At 39.5% G+C, this 21868-nt stretch overlaps 1 protein-coding gene across 1 annotated transcript in view; it reads right to left on the bottom strand.

Annotated features, from left to right (window-relative positions):
• Window positions 1–1364: 1364 nt before the first annotated feature.
• LAMA2 (laminin subunit alpha 2) overlaps window positions 1365–21868 on the bottom strand; it is a 375020-nt gene continuing 354516 nt past the window's right edge. Inside the window, exons 55-63 of the mRNA XM_082305530.1 lie at window positions 19738–19914; window positions 18707–18923; window positions 13562–13674; window positions 11833–12022; window positions 9192–9347; window positions 5487–5640; window positions 4996–5126; window positions 4143–4365; window positions 1365–1595 (exon numbers count right to left, since the gene is read on the bottom strand). Of these exons, the coding sequence (XP_082161656.1) occupies window positions 1438–1595; window positions 4143–4365; window positions 4996–5126; window positions 5487–5640; window positions 9192–9347; window positions 11833–12022; window positions 13562–13674; window positions 18707–18923; window positions 19738–19914 (1519 nt within the window). The 3' untranslated portion in view covers window positions 1365–1437. The remainder of the gene's footprint in view (window positions 1596–4142; window positions 4366–4995; window positions 5127–5486; window positions 5641–9191; window positions 9348–11832; window positions 12023–13561; window positions 13675–18706; window positions 18924–19737; window positions 19915–21868) is intronic.

A 21868-nucleotide genomic window follows, 5' to 3' on the forward strand; every position in this document is an offset into this window, starting at 1 on the left:
TACTGCTGGAGTTTTTTTGTTGTTTTTCTGTTTTGTGTAGGTAGTTGTTTTTACATTTGTACAGTAGATGTTCTGCAAGTCCAAGCACAACCTTTTCAAAAGTAGAGTTTAACAGTTTGAAACAAGCCATAGAAGAGAGAACCCACATTTTGGTGATGATTTCATAGTCCTCTAAAACGTAGAAAGCACAGAGGAAAATCACCAGGATTTGGCATTTTTAGTGAGAATCTAGGAAGCAACTTTCCTTTCTCCATCTATGTTTAAACTGCTACCCACAGAGCATTCTAAATTTTATTTAAGGGAGATCTGGGGTGGCTTCTGCATTCAGAATTCCTCACCAACTGACACCATCAAACAGTAGCAGTAGAGTCTAACTTTGGAAGCTGCTTTTACCTTAAGGATTTAATTAAATAGATAACATTAGAGATTAGTGACATGTGCCGTGCTAATAATCTCTGGGCTTCTCCTGCTCACCTCCATTCTGCTCCAATGCAGTAGTGTCAGATTTCATCTTCCTTTAGAAACTTGGATTGTGAACTTTGCTATGTGTAACTTCAATATCATGCGTAGCTGGAGAGAGGGGCAGTATCAAGCTTACTTTATTAAGGATCATTTAAAACCATATTTCCAGGTAAGTGATAGAACCTGGTTCTACTCCTTCCGTTACTGACTATAACAAACAACATAACCTCTGCTAAAATCCAGTGCTGTTCAAATGATATAGCAGGCATTTTAGGTGCAACATGTTTTCTTCAATAATCCCAAATAAATTGAGCAAGCAGTAACATTTTCCTACCCAGCACTTGGTTCCATGGCTATAGCATTACAGCAGCCATGTCGACTACATAAAACTTTGACTTTCTCAGTGAAATTTTCACGGGAAATACTATGGTCAGAAAAATTTCTAAAAGCTCTTGGGGGTGATTTAAGCAAGGTAATATCCCCGTTTCTAATGAAAGACAGAGGGGGGCATGCACACAAGGGCACTGTATTTAGAATGGTAAAGGAATGCAAGGTTACAGATCTGCGTCACCAAAAGTATTTAGGGAGCATTTCAGGGAGCTGGACTCAATGGTTCTAATGGGTCCCTTCCAACTTCAGATATTCTATGATTCTAAGTTGCTTAGTAAAGGAACATCCTGCATAATATGTGGTCTCACTCATCAGAAGAATGACGAAACATTTCCCTTTCAAGCTATAAGAAAAGAGATAGATAAAAATTATTGTTCTACTCCCTTAATGAAGGGGGTGGAGGGAAAGAATTAGTTCTTCCATTCTTGGGAGGTACCTTGAAATAGCCATTTGAATATACCAGAAACACTACTCTCATACTTGCATAAAGACATTTTATTATGAATGCAATGTATATATAGTTTTTTTTTTCTTTTTTTCATCTGAGGTGCTTATATAAACAGACCCATATCAGTTGAATGACAGTTAGTTTGCAGGGCATGACAGTGGCTGAACACCCTTCAGCTCCAAAGCTTTGCTGAAGTTAATCTCTTGAGGTTTAGCAGTACCCTTGGTGAGCTTCAGAAATCGAATACATCCTTTAAAACGGATATTAGTGGTGAGTCCAAACTGGGTCACACCGTCTGAAGGAGGAAAAAACAGGCAACAGGAATTATGTAAGTAAGTCTGAGTTGATACTTAAGTTTGTTCTTTGGGGTTCTGCAGGAGAGTAGATGTCCCCAGCAATATATGAATATGTTTTATTTGTTGTATATCTATCTTCTTTATTCAAAAAATGACAAACATTATGAGTGAATGTGATAAATGTTTATGTTAGTGGTAACAATCCAGCCTTTTTTCCTTTTTCTGTCCTGGCATGACAGTGGCAGAATCTGAACACATTTAAACTACCATTGTAAACCATATAACGCAGTTATGTGACACAGAGGAAATTAAGGAAAATGGTTAAATGGCAGCTTGCTACCTACAAATGGTGTATAATGCATATATGCTCATCCTGCAGATCTCCAACTTCTCAAGCTATTTATCCACAGAATAACAACAGAGCAAAAGAAAAGATCAAAATGGATGCAATTTCTCAGCCCTAACATCATGAGAAGGCCAGTTCCTCAGTAGGTACTTCAGGTGTCATTTAAGGAACAGTGTTGAGAGTTTTCAAGCATTCTGATTTTTTTTCTTGCTGGTAGTAAAACCAGGGATTTGAGTACATCTCTTCCACTAAAGGAGGAGGGAACTATTCTAGTATGACCAGATGATAGAAGTGAGGGCTGGTTGGAGTGGGAAGCTGGAAATATTTCTCTCAACTGCTTGAAATTCATGGCCCAACTTGTTTCTCAGTGTTCTTCCAAGTGAAAAAGTGGCTACAGGGATATGCTCTGATAGAAATCTATGTGACTGATAAGTAATGGCTGCAGAAATAACTTTACACCTGTAGAGGACTGACTGGCCATAGCATTATGCTGCTTCACAGAGGATGAGAAGGTTGAATCTATCTGTCCCTCCTTGCACAGGGAAGACTGATAATAGGAGATGAGTAACAGCTTTTATGGGTAGCCAGGAATTTATATCCTTGCTCATGCTCTGGTGGTGAAAAGTTTCTCTGCACAGGAAATTCTCCACCAGCTAATTCTAGCTGGTTTACAACTGCTTTGCACTGTTTATGCAGCCAGAAGAAGCCTCAAGAGAACTGGAAAATACAAACGCTTACTAATTTTACAAAATCCTGTGATACTGTGTTTTAAATTTGTGATGAGGCTGCCTGGGTATTGGGAATGTTAAAACAAATCTTGGATGAGCTAGACTAGACAGCCAGAGAAGTGTGAGGTGTTTAAATGTGCACGTAGGCTTATTAAATCCTTTCATAACTTGCCATGTGGCTGAACTTGGGAATATCACTTCAACATGATGTAAGTGTAGGCCTGTTTTGTACAGATTGCTGTGTTACTTCCATTTGTTTCTCTTGCTATGTTCCTCTTGACGTACAGTCCAGAATGAGATGGTAACTCCATCTGCAGTGTTTCTTTAGTACTAGCTCCTATGCTAGAATCCTGTTTTGTTATAAAAAGACTGCCACAAAGCTGTTTCCCTTCTGGCACAAAGTTGTTGGTCCTTATTAATAGTCACTGTGGCTGAAGTACAACTCTCATATCTCAGTATCAAGAACATTTTTGAAAATGTTCTGAAGCTTGACAGAGAAGGCTTTTTGGATGCAGTGTGTCACACATTAGAATGAGGGGAAAAACAACATCCAGAAAATCATTTAGGAATTAACTCGAGAGGCGTCTTGCCATTGACCTCAGTATGTACTAAAGCAGACACATACCGCAAACATACTTAGTTTTTTTGTTTGCAAAATAGAGGGACATTTTATTATAAATGCAACAAAATTGGCACTTTGCAAACATCTTAACTGTGTTTTCAGAAAGTAAACTGCTATTAGATAAACTTATTGATTGTCTATGAACAGATGAATACTAGCATTCATTATCAGCTTAGTGGAAGATGAAGGTACCTACAGAGCTCAGCCCAGTTCTGGATCCTGTTCAAATACCTCTGCATAAAGCAAGTTCTCTCAAGAGCTTCCAAAATACTGAGTAGCAAATTTTGATTTTTTATTTTCCTTTAAAAACTGCCAGACCATGAGCAAAGACATTAATCAGAAAGAGATGCTGTCCTGTCACCTCTGTGTGCAAGCTGTTGTCCACATTCTTCAGTTCCTCAGGTTTTACAGGCTGATTTATACACACAATGTCCTGCCCCCCTCAAGGGCATATATGCATTCTTCACTTAAACTTACATTTGCCATCTTTAAGTTAAATTTAAATTTTCCAAATGCTGTTACTATTGAAACGTAACTATTATGCTGTTACTAAACAGAAAGTTTTAAGAGGGATGCTGTGCGTGTGTGGGCAGCAGAAGGCAGAAAGTGTGCCTGCTCCTCTGTGACAGTGCCTACCTTTGAGACCGGGCAGGGGGATTTGTGAGAGTCCCTGCAGAATTTCTTGTTCCAAAATGCAGCTGGATGCAGAAATGAGCATCCATGCTAACTGATACAAACTTGGACAGTCTTACCCATTATCTTTAGCATACTAGTCCTAATTGCATGTAAGACATTACCAAGGCAGCTGCTAGAGCATAAGTAAAGCATCGTTTGTCTGTTAAATGCTCACCAGGATATCCTCCAACAAAGACAGGGTCGTTAGTGTCTGCTGAGGTTGAGGCCCTGTTTGGGCTGTTACCATCCACCTGTCTGTCATCCACAGTCAGCTCTAAACGGTGTTTGATCTTGTTTGCAAGAACCTTGTGCCACTGTCCGTCACACAAGCTGCCTGGCGCATCAGGCTCATAGATAGCAGAGAATCGGCCTGCACCATTGTCAACGTGAAACATCACCTGAAAAGCGTGACATGGAAGTCAGCTAGTTCTCAAAACAGTTCTACAGTTCTCTTTTCTTTTTTTTTTTTTGTTGTTTATTTGTTTGTTTATTTAAAGTCAACAGGCTCTGACTGCACACACTAAAGCTCTAATTTAATACCAGACTCTATGTGGATTGCTGCCCCTCTGGGATCTGGGTTATGTCACTGAGATAAACACTAGTGGAAATATGCAAAATTGTTGTATAGGTTGTCATTTTTCCATTTTTTTGTCTTAGTTTTGGGGTGTTTCACCCTCCCCCCCCCCAAGCTCTTTATAGCGATAGGTTACTGACTGGTTTTCCAGACTGTGAAATAAAAGATATACACAAGGAACTAGTATTATTAATGACAAAGCCTTTCCTCAAAGCTTTTCATATTCTCACTAATTTAAGTCCTGATGTTGCAGTTTTAGGAAACTCAAGTGTTACAGAATCTTTTAAAATATCTTTGTACAAGCGTAAGAGCCTCTTGATGTATGGGAAGTGGCAAGTGCTGCATAAAGGAGAGCCCTGATATTGACTGAGATGCCTTGAGATTGGTGTAGTAAGCTTGCATTTGCTTTCTAAAACCAGTCTCTATAAAGAGCCAAAAATGCTTTGCTACTCACTTTTCCATCTACTAATTCGATGCCAAGCCCATCCATTTTCTGGCTGCTGACTCCTAGGAGAACACCATTCATTCGTGTTGTACGGAATTCAAATTCCACAAGCAGGTCTGTTCCCACTTTGTATGCACCAACTTGGAGAGAAAAGGGGAAGCGTAATAAAATGAAGAAAAGCATTTAACACATTATTCCTAATAATCACACACAGTGTGTTGCCAGTGATGCAAGGTAACTAACTCAGCATTATCAATGCACTCCATTTCATGTGAAATCACGTAAGTAACTGTTATGGTGGCTGCGCTTGGTGTGAGACCTGGCTAGAAAGACATATAGTCAATCCCTAGGCAAGGCAACTAAAAATAATCAGTGAGAGTTTCAAGTATTGGTCTCACTTTGCCTCCAGTCAACAGGAGTTAGGTAGCACTGGAAGTTTTTGTAAGCAACATCTCCTCTTTCTCTGTTCTTTGCCTATCAGCAGAATTGCTGTTCATTACCTGTTTTGGCAAAGCCTGTTCCATCGAAGTATGTTCCTTTCTGTGCAGTGACAAAGCATTTTCCAACATTGAAGCTGGAAGTTGGATTTTCCAGGTCAACAGGTGATTCTGTCATTTTGAAACTTCTGATGCAGCCGTCGATGCTATAGGTGACCTGCAGCCAATATTTCAAACAAAATGTGTAACTAACTGTGCAAAGCAAGCTGAAATGCTCAGAATAAAGGCCTAAAGTATGTCAGGAAAAAGTACCTTTCCTCTGCTTCTCTGCTGGATTTATGGAGCTGAATAAAACTTGAATTTTACATGGTTAATCCTTAATATCTGATTGTAATTGGAATCTAATCTCAGTCATACTGAGGATGAATTACATTACTTTTCAGGGATGTGATCTGAGTCACATCTATTTGGCTTAATGGAGGGGACATAAAATAATACACTGCATAATGAAACATAGCAAATTACATCAGCAATGCAGGAATTTAATGGCCTATACTTTACCTTTTTAATTGACTAGGTTATGGGATTTGTGAGTAGATGAAGATACTGGATATAGTTCTCTGGGCTGCTGGGCTTTTCCTGCCCCCGCCTTTAATCACTTTACTATGGGCCTAATGTTGCATGTTAAGACCGAGCTAATGCAGGTACGCAGCTACTAAAATGAACAAAGCTCCTACGTAAAGGTTGTTGACCATACATAGTTCTTTGTATAATAACCGTATATAGGGCGGGTGGCCACAGTGACAAGGGCCACTCTGCTGGCCAGAGAGGCAGGTGGAGGCAGGGGATGTGCTCGGGTGTATGGAGGCTCCTGTGCAGGGTAGCAAACTGCAGCTCCGGTTTGGTTTCTGCACCGGGAGCACATTACTGTGACTCCGAGCAGGTGGTACGTACACACTTAGGCTGGCGGTGTAAGTAAGTGAGATCCTGCCTGGGGCAGGAGTGAGGGGCTGCCCAGGCTATGCCCCAGGTTGCCCCAGGGCTCAGCTGTGTGGTCAGTGCACCCCAGTGGGAGCTCGGAGCGCCATTGGCATCTCCGGCCCTGTGACCGACCCCCAGCGCTCTCCCTCCCTTTTCTCTCTGAGGTGTCCAGCAGCTGCATTTTGGTCCTCAGCTTTAGACAAAGGCATTGATCTTTGACTTAGAGTTAGCAAAATTTATCCCTGATATCAGTGGGAGAGAGGAAAATGATAAACATGTGCTTTGAGGAAGAAAAGGAATTCATAAGCATATGCAACAGGAAGGAGGAAAATAAAAATCAGCCTATAAAATACAGCATAGAAATATGTATAACTACAGAAAGGAGAAAGGCACACCTGCAGGGGGAAGTCTTGACTCTGCACACCACCTCCTCTAACAATATCCTGGCTAGTTACTTGAAAGAATTTCCAAAGAATTTCTTTCCTTATAAATCAAAGCTGGATGTACTGTGGAATTATATAGCTTATTACTGCTAAATACACCTATACAAAGTTTTCCTGAGAACTTTAGCAATATCAGTGAACAAATTCAGTTCTGAGCTGAGCGATGCTTTCTGTCATCTTCTTAATAAATGGACCTTTTTCTAATTTCTTAGTGAAAATCATCTCCAGATCAATAAGTTTTGTTACCAAAAAAGAAAAACACCACAAAAGAAAACAAATCTTGCCATCTTCACTGTGAAAATAAATCATAGAAATGCAAGATTTGTAGACAACTCGATAACATTCACTAACTTTAAAATTTCACTTTCCTTATGGAAAAGCAAATCTGGTTATACTTTAGCATGCTAACAGGCAATATAACATCTTTTGCTGAAAGCAGATTTTTGAGTGCTTAAAATGTGACATATGCTGAAGCCAAATAAATAGGTATCAGTCTTCTGCACTGAATAGGAAGTCAGCCCACCTATAGTTACGTATAAGATTAGTGTCTAAAAAGGTTGATGTGTGTTTAGCAGAAAGCCCTAACTAAGATAATACATGCTTTCAACTTACTTTGCTTCAGAGCCTTTACATGAAGCCTACAACACAGCACTCTATTAATACATCATGCGGTGTATTTTACTGAGAATGCCTGAAAGGCAAGCACTGGTTTTTACCTTCTGTGAATGACATTTGAAGTCACAGCTTCATTTAAATCCCAAAGCACATAAGACTGTCAGGATCTGACATGACTGTTACTGCCAAACGGAGCCATTTATCTGCACGGGTTCCCTCCATTACTTCTGACATGAGCAATAGGTAAGGATTTAGTGTTACCTTTCTTCTTAGATTCATATTTGTAAATTGCAGATGTATTTCCAAGAGCATAATTTGATAGTATTAGGAATTATATTTTGTGGGTAGTTAAATATTGCTTTTGTTTTTCAGTGCCTCAAATCTGGTTTGGTAAATCCACATGATCAGTAGATTTGCCTCAATTCGGGCTTTCTGCACAATTTGGGCTTTCTGCACAATCCAAAATTTGTTAAGACATATGATCTTACAGGTCAGTTTTCTTTAGGAAACACAACTCAGATTTAGAGTGGTTACTCTTCCCCTTTATTCCCAATCCTTGAGTTATTATAGTGACTTGTTTAAGCAGGATCTAGGAATTCCTTTTCTGTATTTATTTTGTCCACCTGAACTGATGGACTCTTGCCTGTCGATATACTAGTATTCACCATTCCATAGTCATCTTACTAGAGTGGTATTTACTCATGTGCAGTTTCTTTGAGAGTCTGGTTTGTTCCCTTGCCAGGATCTGTGCTTTTGCCTCCTCTTTACCATTCTGCAAAACCACCCAGAGTGAGCCTAGACATAGCTGCTACTTGCATTCCAGTATTTTGTCCACATTGTGCTGTATTATATGCCTAATTTGTTGTTTGCTATAATTAAGTTCACTCAAGTTCTGGCTTCTGCTTTGAAAGACCCCTCTGTGCAGAGAAAAAAATAATGCAGGCAAGAGGTTTTCTCTGATGCTGATACTGGCATATCTTGGGGGCTGGGAGGGCAGCAGGGGAGTGAGATGACCGACACAGAGTAGTGCGGTTAGATGTAGTAAATGGCCTGGGTAAAGGAATACAGTGTTCCTAGTTAATCCTATGAGTTTTAGGCCAAAATGATATTTACCTCTCTGGGCTATCTGTCTGCCAAGATACCTTCTGTGTCAGCATGGAAGCTGGGCATTTAGACTGAAACAGTCATAAATTGAAACGTGCACATTTGATTTGGAAACAGAAAGAGGAAAACAAAGTTTTCATGGCCTTACTTCAAAATGCATTCACTCCTAGTTTAGTAATAACAACACAAACGCAATTACTACAGTAAGCAGCAGTATTACCGGGTATTTTGTCCAGGGTAATTTTGGCTTCTGCTGCTTCTCTTAGGAGATGCTTTCACTGTTTATTAGCACTTATTGCTAGATGAATTACAGCCAAGAGAAAGGGCAAATAGTATTCAGGACCTTATACTCTAGCTGTGTAGTGATCCAAGTGGATACGAGTGTATGGATCTTTCTACTTTTCCATAACAGTAACTAACTCTGCTATTTCTAGTTCTTTGCATTGTCTGGATTCTGAGTCAGATCTTTTTACTGAAAGAATGTAGTGTACCTACAGTAAGGTCCATTTTACCCATATTCTTGAGCAGTCTTAGGGAAATCCAAATCAAAACAAAACTAGGAAGACATTGGTACCAATCAAGACATACTTAAGGAGTGTAAGATAACTTAAACAAACTTGCTTACTGGACCAATTCTTCTAGTTGTGTAGTTAATGGGCAATCCTCCAACATACAGCATTCCTACAACATCCAATATATCGGCCTTCTTGGGGCTAACAGTCCTGTTTGAAACATCATCTACTATAAGGTTTCCTTCTTGCTTGGTTCGAATGACTTTTATCTAAAAAAACACACAAATGCAATACAATTACAGATAGTTTTCTGACAACAAAGCATTTCCCGATCGTAACTAGCCTTATAGTCCAAAATATACAACAACACAGGAGACAGTAGTAGGAGTGGTTAGCAGAAGTACCATGGCAGCAACTATGGATAATGTTCATGGAACAGAGCTCCTGCACAAGGTTTTGTGCAAATATATGACTGCCTTTTAATCAGCTCTGGGTCAGGAGGCATCATGACTATTATTTAATAGAATTGCTGAGAGGACTTGAGGTTCCTTTAAAAAGTTTCATTGTTACTATCTTAGGCATGCCACAATATTGTTTTTCCTGGAATTGGATAGAAATTTCACATACATAGTGAATAGTACATGCTAAATGTTAATGGCACCAGTTACAAATCTTTATTACAGCACATGTTTGCAGACAATATTAGGTTTATGATTCCACTAGTTTGGACGTGCCTCAGGTCATAGTTCATGCTAGAGTAAATATAATACCAACTATGTTCTGGTACTGTGGCTTCTGTTCAGACAAATGGGCTGTGAATCACATGGAGGAAGTGCAATTGCTGAAGAGTTGGGGAAATTCTACCCCAACAACCACAGGCTGATTTCTTTCCAAAGGTTTATACTGAAATGTCTACAAATCAGTATAATAATGATTCTGTATAGAAAGGGATAGAACGTGAAATGCATCAAAGCATATTAGCAGAGCAGATTTCTAAACAGCACAGTAGTTAGCTCACCAGAGTAGCAAAGAGAGAGAAACAGCATTTTTCTTTGGCTTTTCTTTAACATGGCTGCTTCTGCTTCAGTGTGGCAGCACATCTGTCACGCAGTGGCAATGACTGAACGCTGACAAGGGGTGGCCTGAAGGTGAGGGACTGAACTTGGTGTTTACGGACAACTGTAAATTTGAGATGGACAATTACACCTTGGGCAGAAGGAGGATTTGGTGAGTGAGACAGGAACCGGGAACAGGCACTCTTACAGAGGACCTAAAGAGAGAGCAGCAGCACAATGTGGCACTGTAACGAGGCCTGGCAGGAAGGTTTGATCGGTACCCTAGCTTTTGCAGGCCTGATGGAAATGTTTCAACCTAAACCATTTCAAATTGAGAAATGGTTCTCACTAAAAGGATTATTATAAGGAGAAGCCTCTGCTTTCTTAAAAAAACCAAAGACCGTGGTCTTCTTAAAGAGGTTGCCTTTTGCCCCCTCCCAAAATGGACTTGTGCTTTTTGGGAACTGTGACTTTGGATTTTGTCTCCATTCTCTCCTACAAAAATGGGATCTACAGCAAAGGTCCCTGTCTTGCAGAGTGCCAAGCTGCACGCCCAAAGAGCACAGTTTTCCATTAAGAAATATATGCTCCAGTTAGTTCCCTTAGAATATAGAGAAAATGGCTAAAAGAGCAAAACGCATCTGTTCTGTATCTATAGAGGGTCTAGCAGAAAGGGGCCCTGGTCTACTGCCAGTGCTCCTAGGCATTATGTAGAACAGATAAATAATGACTACAACTTTATTTTTTCCCCCCTCATGAAATACCTTGGTTTAGAGCATTTGCTATCATCAAAAAGTTCATGAATAAAAATCCAGTGAAAATAAAATTCTTGCAGAACAGGGTGGGAATGAAGCAGAGAGGGACTAAGGATGACTGCAAGGAGGGTTTTGTAAGAGCAATTCAAGCCTAACAGAAAATGCAATTAGAATTTTTTCTCATTTGGTGATAGAGATATGGACGGTGACTTTCCAAATATCTGTCCGAAATGTAATGTCTCTTATGGTATATAACTTGAATACATAGCTACATGTATTCTTTTCTTCTCTGTCTTTATTGTGCCTTCAAGCATGTTACCTAATGAATATACTATGTGTCTGTTGTCCTTGGCCCAGTAAATACTAAACTTCATGGTTGCAGTATTATTCCTTCCCTTACCATCCAAAAACCACAGGCATTGTACATAAAGCTTCCTCTCATAAAGTCACAGAAGGGGCTGCCAAATACATCCATGAATATCATATTTATTCCCTAATGAACTGAATTAATAATGCAGGGAAGATTTACTTAAATGTTACTTTTTTGTTGTTGTTCTTAGCATTATGGCTGAACAATGACATTATTAACATAGAAACAGCTGGTTTTAATGATATATTCCATCGTCATGAGCTGATACTCACCTGAGCCCTATTAGGCAGGAAGGAACATTTTCTGCAGTTCCTTACCATACATGGGACATATTCTAAATATGTCAGAAATATGGGTTTCCTGAAGGAGAAATTTCAAAGATCAGCCCTAACTTTTTTGTTAGTGGAATATATACCATGTACTTAACAGTGAATCTGAAAGCACAAATTTTGCAGACTACCGAAAATCCTGGTTGTAAAGTTTAGCTTGTATAGACAACATTTTGCAAATATCTTACGGCAAAACAAAGTTCTCAGCATTAGAAGGATTAATTAAGCATTAGAGACTATTATACCTTGTGCCACTGGCCATCGTTTATTTTGTTGGAAATCATTGTGTTGGTGTCTCCACTCCCCAGATCATAGCTGAAGTAAGGCAGTCCATTCTTTATCTGAACCGTAGCAAAATCAGCATGGTTGATGCGGGCCATATAAAACAGCAAGCCAGAATCAGCTGTTGTTCGGACTTCAAATTCAATTGTAAGTCTGAAAATCAAACAAACAGGAAAACAGAAACAAAGGAAAAGATATTCAGAGTCAGACAATAGACAAATTTATCTGCTTTACCTTTTTGTGTTCCTCTAACGAAACTTTACAGTTAGTGACCCATTTTACTTGTCCATCAGGTTTTAAGAAAAATAATTTGGTTATATGTGAATTGCATTTCACACATATGTGATCCCTGACATGTGAGTTTTCATTAGTCCCTTTACTGTGGAAATACAAAAGTGCAACCTTGGCATAGAATTTCAAGATACAATTCTCAGCTGCAGCTGTAGCTGCTAGAAAATCCCAGCGCTTGTAAAATTCCAGCAGCGTTATCCATCATCCACACACATAATGCTCACAAAGAGGAGCGAGCTGTAGTGACAGCTGGCAAATGTTGAGTTTCTAATGAGTTGTATTGCCTGAAGACAGGTTGCAAAACTTTTAAAGATGCAGAGAGAAGAGTTTACAACCAGGATATAAAACACTTATTCTGATTTCCCCCAGCAGAAAATGGGGGGGTGGGGGGTGTCTGAGGAGGTCTGCTGACCCCTTGGACAGAATGGTAATGCTGAAAACCTCTCCTACAGCAAATTACCTGGGAAGAAATTATTTAGATTATCTAGATGCTAAGGTTGTACTGGCAGCACATCACTAACCTAGCCCAAGCTGAGCTGCAAAGTCAGTACCTGAAAGTAGTTGATAATATAAACATGAAAAATCATTGCATGAAAATGATCAGGCCAGGATTCTTATTTGAAAAGACAACAGGCAAGGACTGTAGGATTACACATTTCTTTTAATTATTTTCCTAGTTTTCTAAAATTAGCATACATGAAAATAGGCAGTACAGCATCTTTATAGGTAAAAATAAGTGTGAGGCTGATGGACTCGTAAACTACAAGGCAGCAAAAATGCTTAGTGGTGTGACATGGCACATTTGTTAATGATCATGTGCTGTCACAGCAAAAATGAACAACTAACAAGTTATGGCTTCACAAATCCATTGAAAAGAGCTGTATTTTTTATAAGTAGCTCTTGGAATTCCTTTGCATATCAACATGTATATGTATATATTGTTACACTTTGGGAGGGCAATGTCATTTTGCCTGTTTACTGTGAAACCTTGATATTAACTATGGGAGGAAAGGGGAAAAAAGGTTTCCTTTTTGGAAGAAATCATCAAGTTACTGAATCAAGAAACTTCCTTCTGAAAAAGCAACCTATGAACTCCGTTGCATGACCTGGTCCCATTCTTCTGTTTACTTTTCTGCAAATCAGCCTGGGATCTGTGTGTGCCCAAACCTTTACAAACAAAGAGGTAAACTGTTTTTGTGAGAGCTACTTAGGTGGGCACTTCATCGCCTAGATTTCATGCTTTAATGCTTTTTATGTTTGCTTAATGAAATGAATTAGCCATGGGATGTGGTCTTTTTCAGATTATGCCTGTAATTTTGGGAGATGCTTTATTCTCAGAAGGAGGGGCATTTTATTTTGACATTATTCCATTAAAACTCATTGCTGAAATAAGCCATATACCTGTTTTTCACTTTGGTGTCATCAAATGCAACTGCAATGTGGCTGTTCCTTGAGAGACCAAATTGCTTGCCACCTTCCAAAATGGCTGGGTCTGTGTCAGCAGCACAGGAATCCTGCAAAATATACAGCGATCATACAAACTTCATATTTTGTATCTATCTCAGCTGTGCACATGCTGAAGGTCTTCCAACTGCTCAGGACCGAGAATATTCCACCCAGTCTAGACACTGGCCCTACAAATTTCCAGTGTGTTGATGTCTCATCACACCAGCTGAAGTTATAAAGCAGTATGACAGGAACTTGGTGTAAAAGCAGAGCTCATTAAGCTGGCTGTAAAAGCAAATAAAAATAATATATGAACATTGCTGCTTTCATGCCACCAGTGGACATTTACAAGAGTCTAAAGTGATTTCCAGGCAGCTCAGTGTACTCTTAGCTCACATAACTGAGTTTTACACAGTAGGATGCCCTCTTACAGAAATGAAGCAAGACTTAAATTTTAAAGGGATGCTTTGCTGTTGACTTGAAATCTAGTCACCTTAAGAATAATGAGTTAAAAGCAGTTTCAGATCCTGCACCTGTCAACAGGTCCTCCATTTTACTTCTTTGTATTGTTTTACAACTGTATTCTTTGTTTAATGTGCTGTTGTTTCCCCTGCTGCTGCCAACAGACACCCACAAACAATAAGGGAAGCCAAATAACTGATGGATAGAAGTAACAACTGTTAAACTCCCTGAGCTGTCTGATGTAGACACATTACCCAGCGGGTAAAGAAAGAAACCCCTCCCTGTCTGTTCCACTTCTATTAATCTTAAAGTGGAGCAACAATGGAAGGTAAAATATCTTCTGCCCAGTATAATTTTCTCTTTTTAATTTCACCAGGTCTTTTAATCTCTGGCTCTAAAGACCTTGTATAGGGGTGCCTGGGGCAAGGCGAGACCATGGTAATTACCAGCTCCTACTTACGTTTAGCTTTTGCCTCCCACTGAGAGTATTGTGAAGAAACTACACAAAGGATCTAACACAACACAATATCAGGACAATACCGCTGGGAAAAAAACAAACTTTGATAGCTGCGAGCTCTGTTTTTAAGCACTGTGGCTGATATCATTTTGGGTTGGCGACAGTCTCTTATTTGAGCCCTGACTCAGCAGGGACCTGCAAAGCACAAGGTGCGGTGCTTGGCTGACAAAGAGCTCTTTCTGTGAAACGTTTTGAAAATGTCATGAGTGACTCATCAGGCACTAAGATTTTAGCCACAAAGAGGAAATTTCTTTCCCCTCTCACTCAGTTTTTCAGTAGTGTTATATTTTTTGCTTTCACATGTCACAAAAATCTTCACAACAGTATACAGCACTTCTAAAAATTAGTTTTCCACAATGAACGCTCTGGTTTGAACATGACAGAGTAGAACACCATGCATTACGACAAGTACACATCAATGTGCAACAGAGGGAAAAAACGTGGAAAATTCAGCAGTACCAAAGTTGTGAATGTGTGATAGCAGTCTTCCAGTGATCATCAAATAGGAAAAAAAGCATATTCCCATAATACTGGGTAAAGTTTCTAATTATTTTAAGCTTTACAGGTTTATCTAGAAGTTTAACAACTGTGTTGTTAGTAATAATACTGTGTATATATAATACTTTCAATAGCATTTGGGCTTGCTAAAATTTGAAGATAGGGACTAACTACTGGTACTGGAACAACAGGAAAGAATTGGAAAATACACTAACACACACTTTTCTGTGCCATACTTTTACATATTACATGGTAAAAGGACATATTCTGATAGTAAGTTCAATCCTAGGCTGGTATGTCTTAGTAAAGGGTCTGGCCCTTACACTTTAGCTGCTCCCCAGCATCAGCAAACACTGCGGTTTTGCTTCATGCCAGCAGGAGGACTGTAAGAAGGGGCAAGGAGTGGGGGGGAGTGCCAAACACACTGGGATGGTTGGAATCACAGCAAGCATACACCAATTATTTACTCATAAATACTGATTGATAATAGTGAACGTTCATTAGGTTGATGTGGAAATGTCAGTAAAAGGAAAAAAAATTAGTAGAGCATGCTTAAAAAACTTCCGGGTTTTATTCACAAGCCTGTGTCTGCTTTCACTTTATCTAAGGACAGCCAGCTTTATAGCCTTCGCAGGACTGTGAACTAAGCATGGACCATTAGCCTAGATTAAAATATCCCAGCTTTGTTTTTTTCAGTAATGGCCTTCAGGTGTCCTGGGTTTAAACCTGGCTGCTTAATGATCTCCCATATTACCTGAGAGCCTCAAGACTGAACCCTTCAGCTGCACTTCAGTCTTGTCAGATGTCAGGGACTTGACTGGTAAGTCAAGAGCGAGGTGTGTATCACAGTGGAAATGAAGAACAGAAAAGCCCACTGGTGGACTGTCACACATTCTCTACAAACAATGCCGTATTAGCAATTACAAAGAAAGTAATTAGAGGAAAAAGGGTCTCTGAAGCAGTCTCCACAGTTCACAGAATAGTGTTAATAAAACAATGAAATAATGCATGGAGAAACAGTGGAAGATACCGTCATGGAGTCAAATGCAGAAGTAATGCTGGCGCTCTTCATTTCAGTGGCAAGCGAATCCTGAGAAGCAGTGAATAACATGAGGCAGAAGCAGCAGTTACCCAATATTGAGAAACGTTTTGGCATCTGTAGCAAGCAGCAGCAGCAGACTGGTGACCAGTGTATTTCCCAACTGTCCTACTTCTAGATCTTGTCTTGCCTTTAGTAGAGGGTAAGTTTTTTTTTTTCATTTGGGATTAAACTCGCCTCCCCTTTTACATGCAGATGGATAATAGGGATAAAAAAGGTCCTAATTGGCTTAAGTAGAACAGATACCTTATTTAAGCCTACTATGTGGAAATAATTTTTTTCTGCTGTATATTTTCCATATACAGTCCTTTTACACTGAGCTTCTGTATTATTAACTGTCATATGAGTGCTATCTCATTATTAGACTGTAGTTACTTATTTCGTTGCAACATTGCCCAGAAAAATACTTTGGAGAACTTACTTAGATGAATGTAAAAAGTATCCAAAAGTTTGCCTTATTTAAAATACGTTCAAGTCTTCAGAATACTAAAACGGTTTCATTTTTTCCAAGAGGAAGTGGAGTCTTTATGGTGTTTTATTTAGATTTTTATTTTGAACTCCTGTTTCAAGTTATCACGGGTCTAGATATGTGATATACAAAAGTCACCTAGTTACAATGGGACTAGTTTCTGGTATTAATGAGTAAATCTATTCCTCTCAATTTTGCTATTTAAAAGTTAGCACTTAGCATGCTAAAAGCGTGCACTTGCACTTTTGCACGCTTCTGTGGTTTTTTTTATTTTGTTTATAATGCTTGATCAAGGGATACTATGACTGCACTCTTTCACAACAGTGAGCATTAAACTGGATAACTCTTTTTACCTTGTTGTTGCCTGGTTCCTTATCTTTCTATGGTAGCCTTACTATACTGCAAATTTGCTTACTTTCAACTCCAAACAGAAAGATGCATCGGAGCCCTCATGTTACAACTACTCCACCTTGTGGGAATCAATCAAAAATGCTGCCCTAGAGCATTAAAAGGCTGATACGTATAACTCTGGGGCTCGGGGCAGGGTAATAACGAAGATGGAGCTTGCCTGTCTTGAACCCCAGGCTCCCATTTCCATGGCTGCATGTGCTGTGGAGACTTGGTAGTGCCTGACAAGTCCTTCTAGACAAAGCTGTGCCATATGTACCTGGCCAATGAAGGCGGCCATGAATCTCAAATATAAAATTAACCTTAACGAGTTAGGGGTTTTGGCCTAATTTTTGTACAGTTTTTTGTAGGAAAACATTGTTAGAAATCCTACCTATGTCCAAGGAAAACCAGATATGAATTCTGAAAATGAGTCAGGTAACAGGGAGTGACTGCGGCAATGAATTCAGGTTCCTTTGTCTCTAACTGAAAGACTTACAGCCAACTGACTCACTGAAAATCACAGCTTTTTTTTTTTTTTTTTTTTTTTTTGTGGTCTTCATGCAATTAATTGATAATCTTAATCTCTGGGTCACCTAGAAAAATCCAATACAAACAAACTCAGTGTTCTGTAATGCTGTGTCAGTGAGGAGGTGTGAAACGGGAATGCAGATTAAACCTGACCTAGCATGGGAGCGCCTTCCAAAATGGTTAAAAGATCTTATGAAGCCAATCTGTGAGAAACTCAAAATTACTGACTCTTTTGTATTGGATATATATAAAAGAAGGGAAGATAAATATTCTGGTTGTTAACTTCTCAAAACTGTCTTATTAAGGTAGTGTAAATAGGCTCCTAACTTGACAATGTGCAAGTCTTTTCACACTGTTTGGAAACCTCGCCCATACTGAATTATATCCTGCATAAACCTGTGGGTTGTATGCAGGTGTAACAAAATGCAAAGGATTCCCCCCCAAGAATATCTCCAGTGGACATATTATTCAGTTTAATATTCAGATATTTAAATATAACTTTTCTGGACAGTAAAATGTTGCATCAACTTGTAAAACTGCTATACTTGTGACAGAAGTTTCTTCTTAAATTTGTTGTATAAGACTGCTTGCCACTATCTAGCTATTTAAGATTTCTGGCAACAATAGTTGAGCTCAATTTAGCAGTGACCGGGGTTTCAGTTGTTAAGTTTGTAAGTTTGGCAGAATTGCCATATCAAACAGACCTCTCTGGTTTACTTGTTTCTTCATCCTGTCACTGACGTGGCTGTTATCGTATGCTTCAGAGAACAGCACAAGAAATATCATAATGACATGGATTTCCCATAGGAAAATTTCGCTTCCAACCTCTATTGGATATTGCTTGGCTTACATCCTGAAGGGGAAGAGTTTAGGGCTAAGCATGCAAGCCTAAGGGAATTCTACTGCTATATCAGTCTTTAAATTACTGTTGTGATAATCCAAGTAAATGACATCAACAAGTTTTCCATTATCCACAGGTTTTACTGACCTGCAACAAGGTGTTCCCTTTACAATATGATGCTGAATTGTTACTATTTTTGTGGCAAACTACTTTTTATTCTTGATAGCTAGCTTTTCAATTTTGCCTGGAAAAAGAAACTTTTCAAACTTTACCCGAGTGAAGTGATCTACACTTACGAGTGCTGAAGGTAGAGATGGTGTTGGAGGAGGAGGGGAAGCAGGAGTCATCCTTGGTCTTTCTTTATCCCCATCAGTGTCTGGTTCAGGTTGAATCAGGACTGCTGTGTGGATTGGTTTATCTTCATCCTCAGGTGGCCTAACCTCTGGTTCTAGAGAGGGACATCGGCCAATATCTGCATTTTCAAAGGATACAGGTTGAGCAAAGTCCATGGGGCTGAGAACACACAAAGAAATTGATGTCTGTTATTAGTTTTTCTGCTTTTTTACCACACATTTATAAAGGATAGCTATATGCTGCAGTGTAATTTCACTTCAAAGGACACAAGAGCCAGGATTCATCCCATCTGTTTTAGGTACAGAAGTGGGACACTTAAATTAAAGGTGATCGTCACCATTGGCTTTCTTACAGTCAGTGCAGAGAGACAGGCATCCTCTTTGGCAAGCTTTACCAGCCTAGGTAGGCTGAATCACATTGTGGAGAAGTCCTTCTCTCTGATGTACATTGATGGAGTGTGGGGTGATGAGATCCTAATTGAGGTACTTCAGTTATGTGAAAGAAAGATTTAGATGGGAACTTTCTATAGAGGTTTTACTTTAGTCACCATTCCCTTTCTTTTTACTTAAATGTTCCTTCCAGATTACTGCAGCCTGCACTTTCCACAAAGCAAATTAATCCCCATGGTGGTTCGCAGAATTTGTATACTCTTGGAGATCAACCTTACTTAAAATAAAGTGTTACGGTACACCATAAATACCTATCACTGGGGCAAGTCTTACTGCAGTGTTACTGTTGAATGTCTCTGATTTTATAGATAAATTGACAGGTGTTGGCTTTTCTGTAAAACAGTTCATTAATTGCATAGCCTATGGAGCATATATTGTAGACAAAAAAGGAAGGGCATAGTAAGAAAACATCATACTCTAGGATTTGCTGTTAGTATGATTCCTTGCAACAATGAAGTTTCTTTCGGCAGCCAAGGTAACCAGACCTCATTAACTGGACATTTGTTGGCATCAGTGAGACTTACGTGGCATTAATGACAAGATTCCATATGCAGCCCTCAAATGGTGGTATGTTCCTGAGAGGTGCAGTCTGAAACTGAGAAGAAGTACCTCCCACAAAGAGTTTCTTAACAGAGATGGGCTGGTCTGTTGGCAATCTCTGAGTCTGGCCTTTGTCTTCATCTACTTGAACAGTGAACATCCTGTGAAAAAGATTTGAAAGCAAAGAAATATATATTTTACTCTGGTTGTTGCTTGTATTGAGATCACCACTTTAGCAGCTCACATTAAATGCGTATTAACCACTAGAAGGTTTTCAGCTACTGCTATGCTTCCTTGGTGGTTCTCTGACAGAGCTTGGCAAAGCTGTGCTGGGCAGAGGTGATAATATCAGTCACTGGTTGAATAGGAAGAAGTGGTTCGTAGTATGGCAACACTGATGTGGTAAGGGCCCAGCCTGCTGCACTGTGCTGGTAGGTATAATCACCCAGTGCTCAGGAGGATGGGAGAAGCATGGGGTCACTTTTTGTTTGGGCTCCCTGTTTCCTGGTTTGTACAAATTATCTTCTTGCAGGGGGACAAACACTGCTACAGACTGCTTTGATTGCAGAATCAGCCGCAGACACATACTGTAGACTTTTTAAAAGATCTGGTAGCTTTTTTCTGGGGGAGACCTCAGAGTAGGAAAACTGCTAATTGTTCACCATGTACTGATACAAATGCTATAATTCATTCTCATGGGTAATGCACATGCTACAAGTTAAAGACAAAGCAGTCCCATGGAAGATATTCTTAAGGTTGAACAGAGGAATCATAGAATCATAAAATCGTTATGGTTGGAAAAGACCCTTAAGATCATCGAGTCCAACCGCTAACCTAGCACTGCCAAGTCCACCACTAAACCATGTCCTCAAGCACCACGTCTACCTGTCTTTTAAATACCTGCAGGGATGGAGACTCAACCACTTCCCTGGGCAGCCTGTTCCAATGCCTGACTACCCTTTGGTGAAGAAGTTTTTCCTAATATCCAACCTAAACCTCCCCTGGTGCAGCTTGAGGAAGGTAGAAGCCGCTGAAGCACAGCACCACTGGCTGACCAAGCCAAGCCAAGGAATGGAAAAAAGAGCAGAGGAAAGGGGTAATATGGGGAAAGGCATTATTCTGGTAAAAGCAAGAATCCAAATGGGAGAGAAAAGCTGAATGCTCTTGCCTGTCAAAGCTACTGAGACGCAAATGTTGCAGGTTTGTACCACATTTACAAGGAAACACGATAAAGGGGACAGAAAGTGAAAAGTATTTTTGAAGGCGAATGTAGAATGCTAGTTGGCATAATTTCTTTATGTTGTTAAGACTATATTTAATAGAACTTAGCCAGGAGAGAATCAAGACAACAAAAAACCCTATATGTGTCTCTGGTAAACTCTGATATGATTTATGAAGTGAAGTTTTTATTTCAAATATGTTACAGTCATGCTAAACATCAGGACCTAACTATTCAAGCATCTTTGACTACAATTAATTATCTAAACCTAAGTTGGGTATCTGTCAGTAAGTAGCTTGATTTTTTTGAGCATCCTTATGAAAAATCAGAAATAATCAGTTTCTGGCAAATAATCTTACTTTTTTCGACTGCAAAATTATATTGAACTCCAGTATTCTTCCTTAACAATAATTACAAATGTTAGCAACTGAATATTGAACATGTTTGTTGAAAAGAGGCCCGTTTTCATATGTAAAATGCTTGTCTTTGTTATTTACACAAGTCCTAGACAGAACTGGATAGTGACTTAAGCACCTGAATTAGATAACTGTTGTACCACATGCAAATTGTCCAATTTCCTCATAGTTTTGGATGGATTCACTTGGTCTAGAAAGCTGTAGAGTAAGTGATTCATTTTTCAAAGAGTTGGAGGAAGCAGGTATTAAAAGACTTAGCTTTTGGGACAACCTCTAGGATTTCCCCCAGACCCTTCAGCAGTGGAAACAGAAGGAGAGAGATTTCTGTGGGGGCAGTTCAGAGCAACAGACTAATTCAGGTTCTGTGAAGTCCCCTAGAGAGGACGCTTCTCTCCACTGCCTTCAGAGGAAGTGTAGGGAAATCAGACTGTCAAGACTCCACTTATGCTTTGTGCTGCTGCAAGTGCTACTGATTGTCAA

This window comes from Platalea leucorodia, assembly GCF_965183815.1.
Source record: "Platalea leucorodia genome assembly, chromosome: 3".
In the NCBI taxonomy this organism is placed as follows: domain Eukaryota; kingdom Metazoa; phylum Chordata; class Aves; order Pelecaniformes; family Threskiornithidae; genus Platalea; species Platalea leucorodia.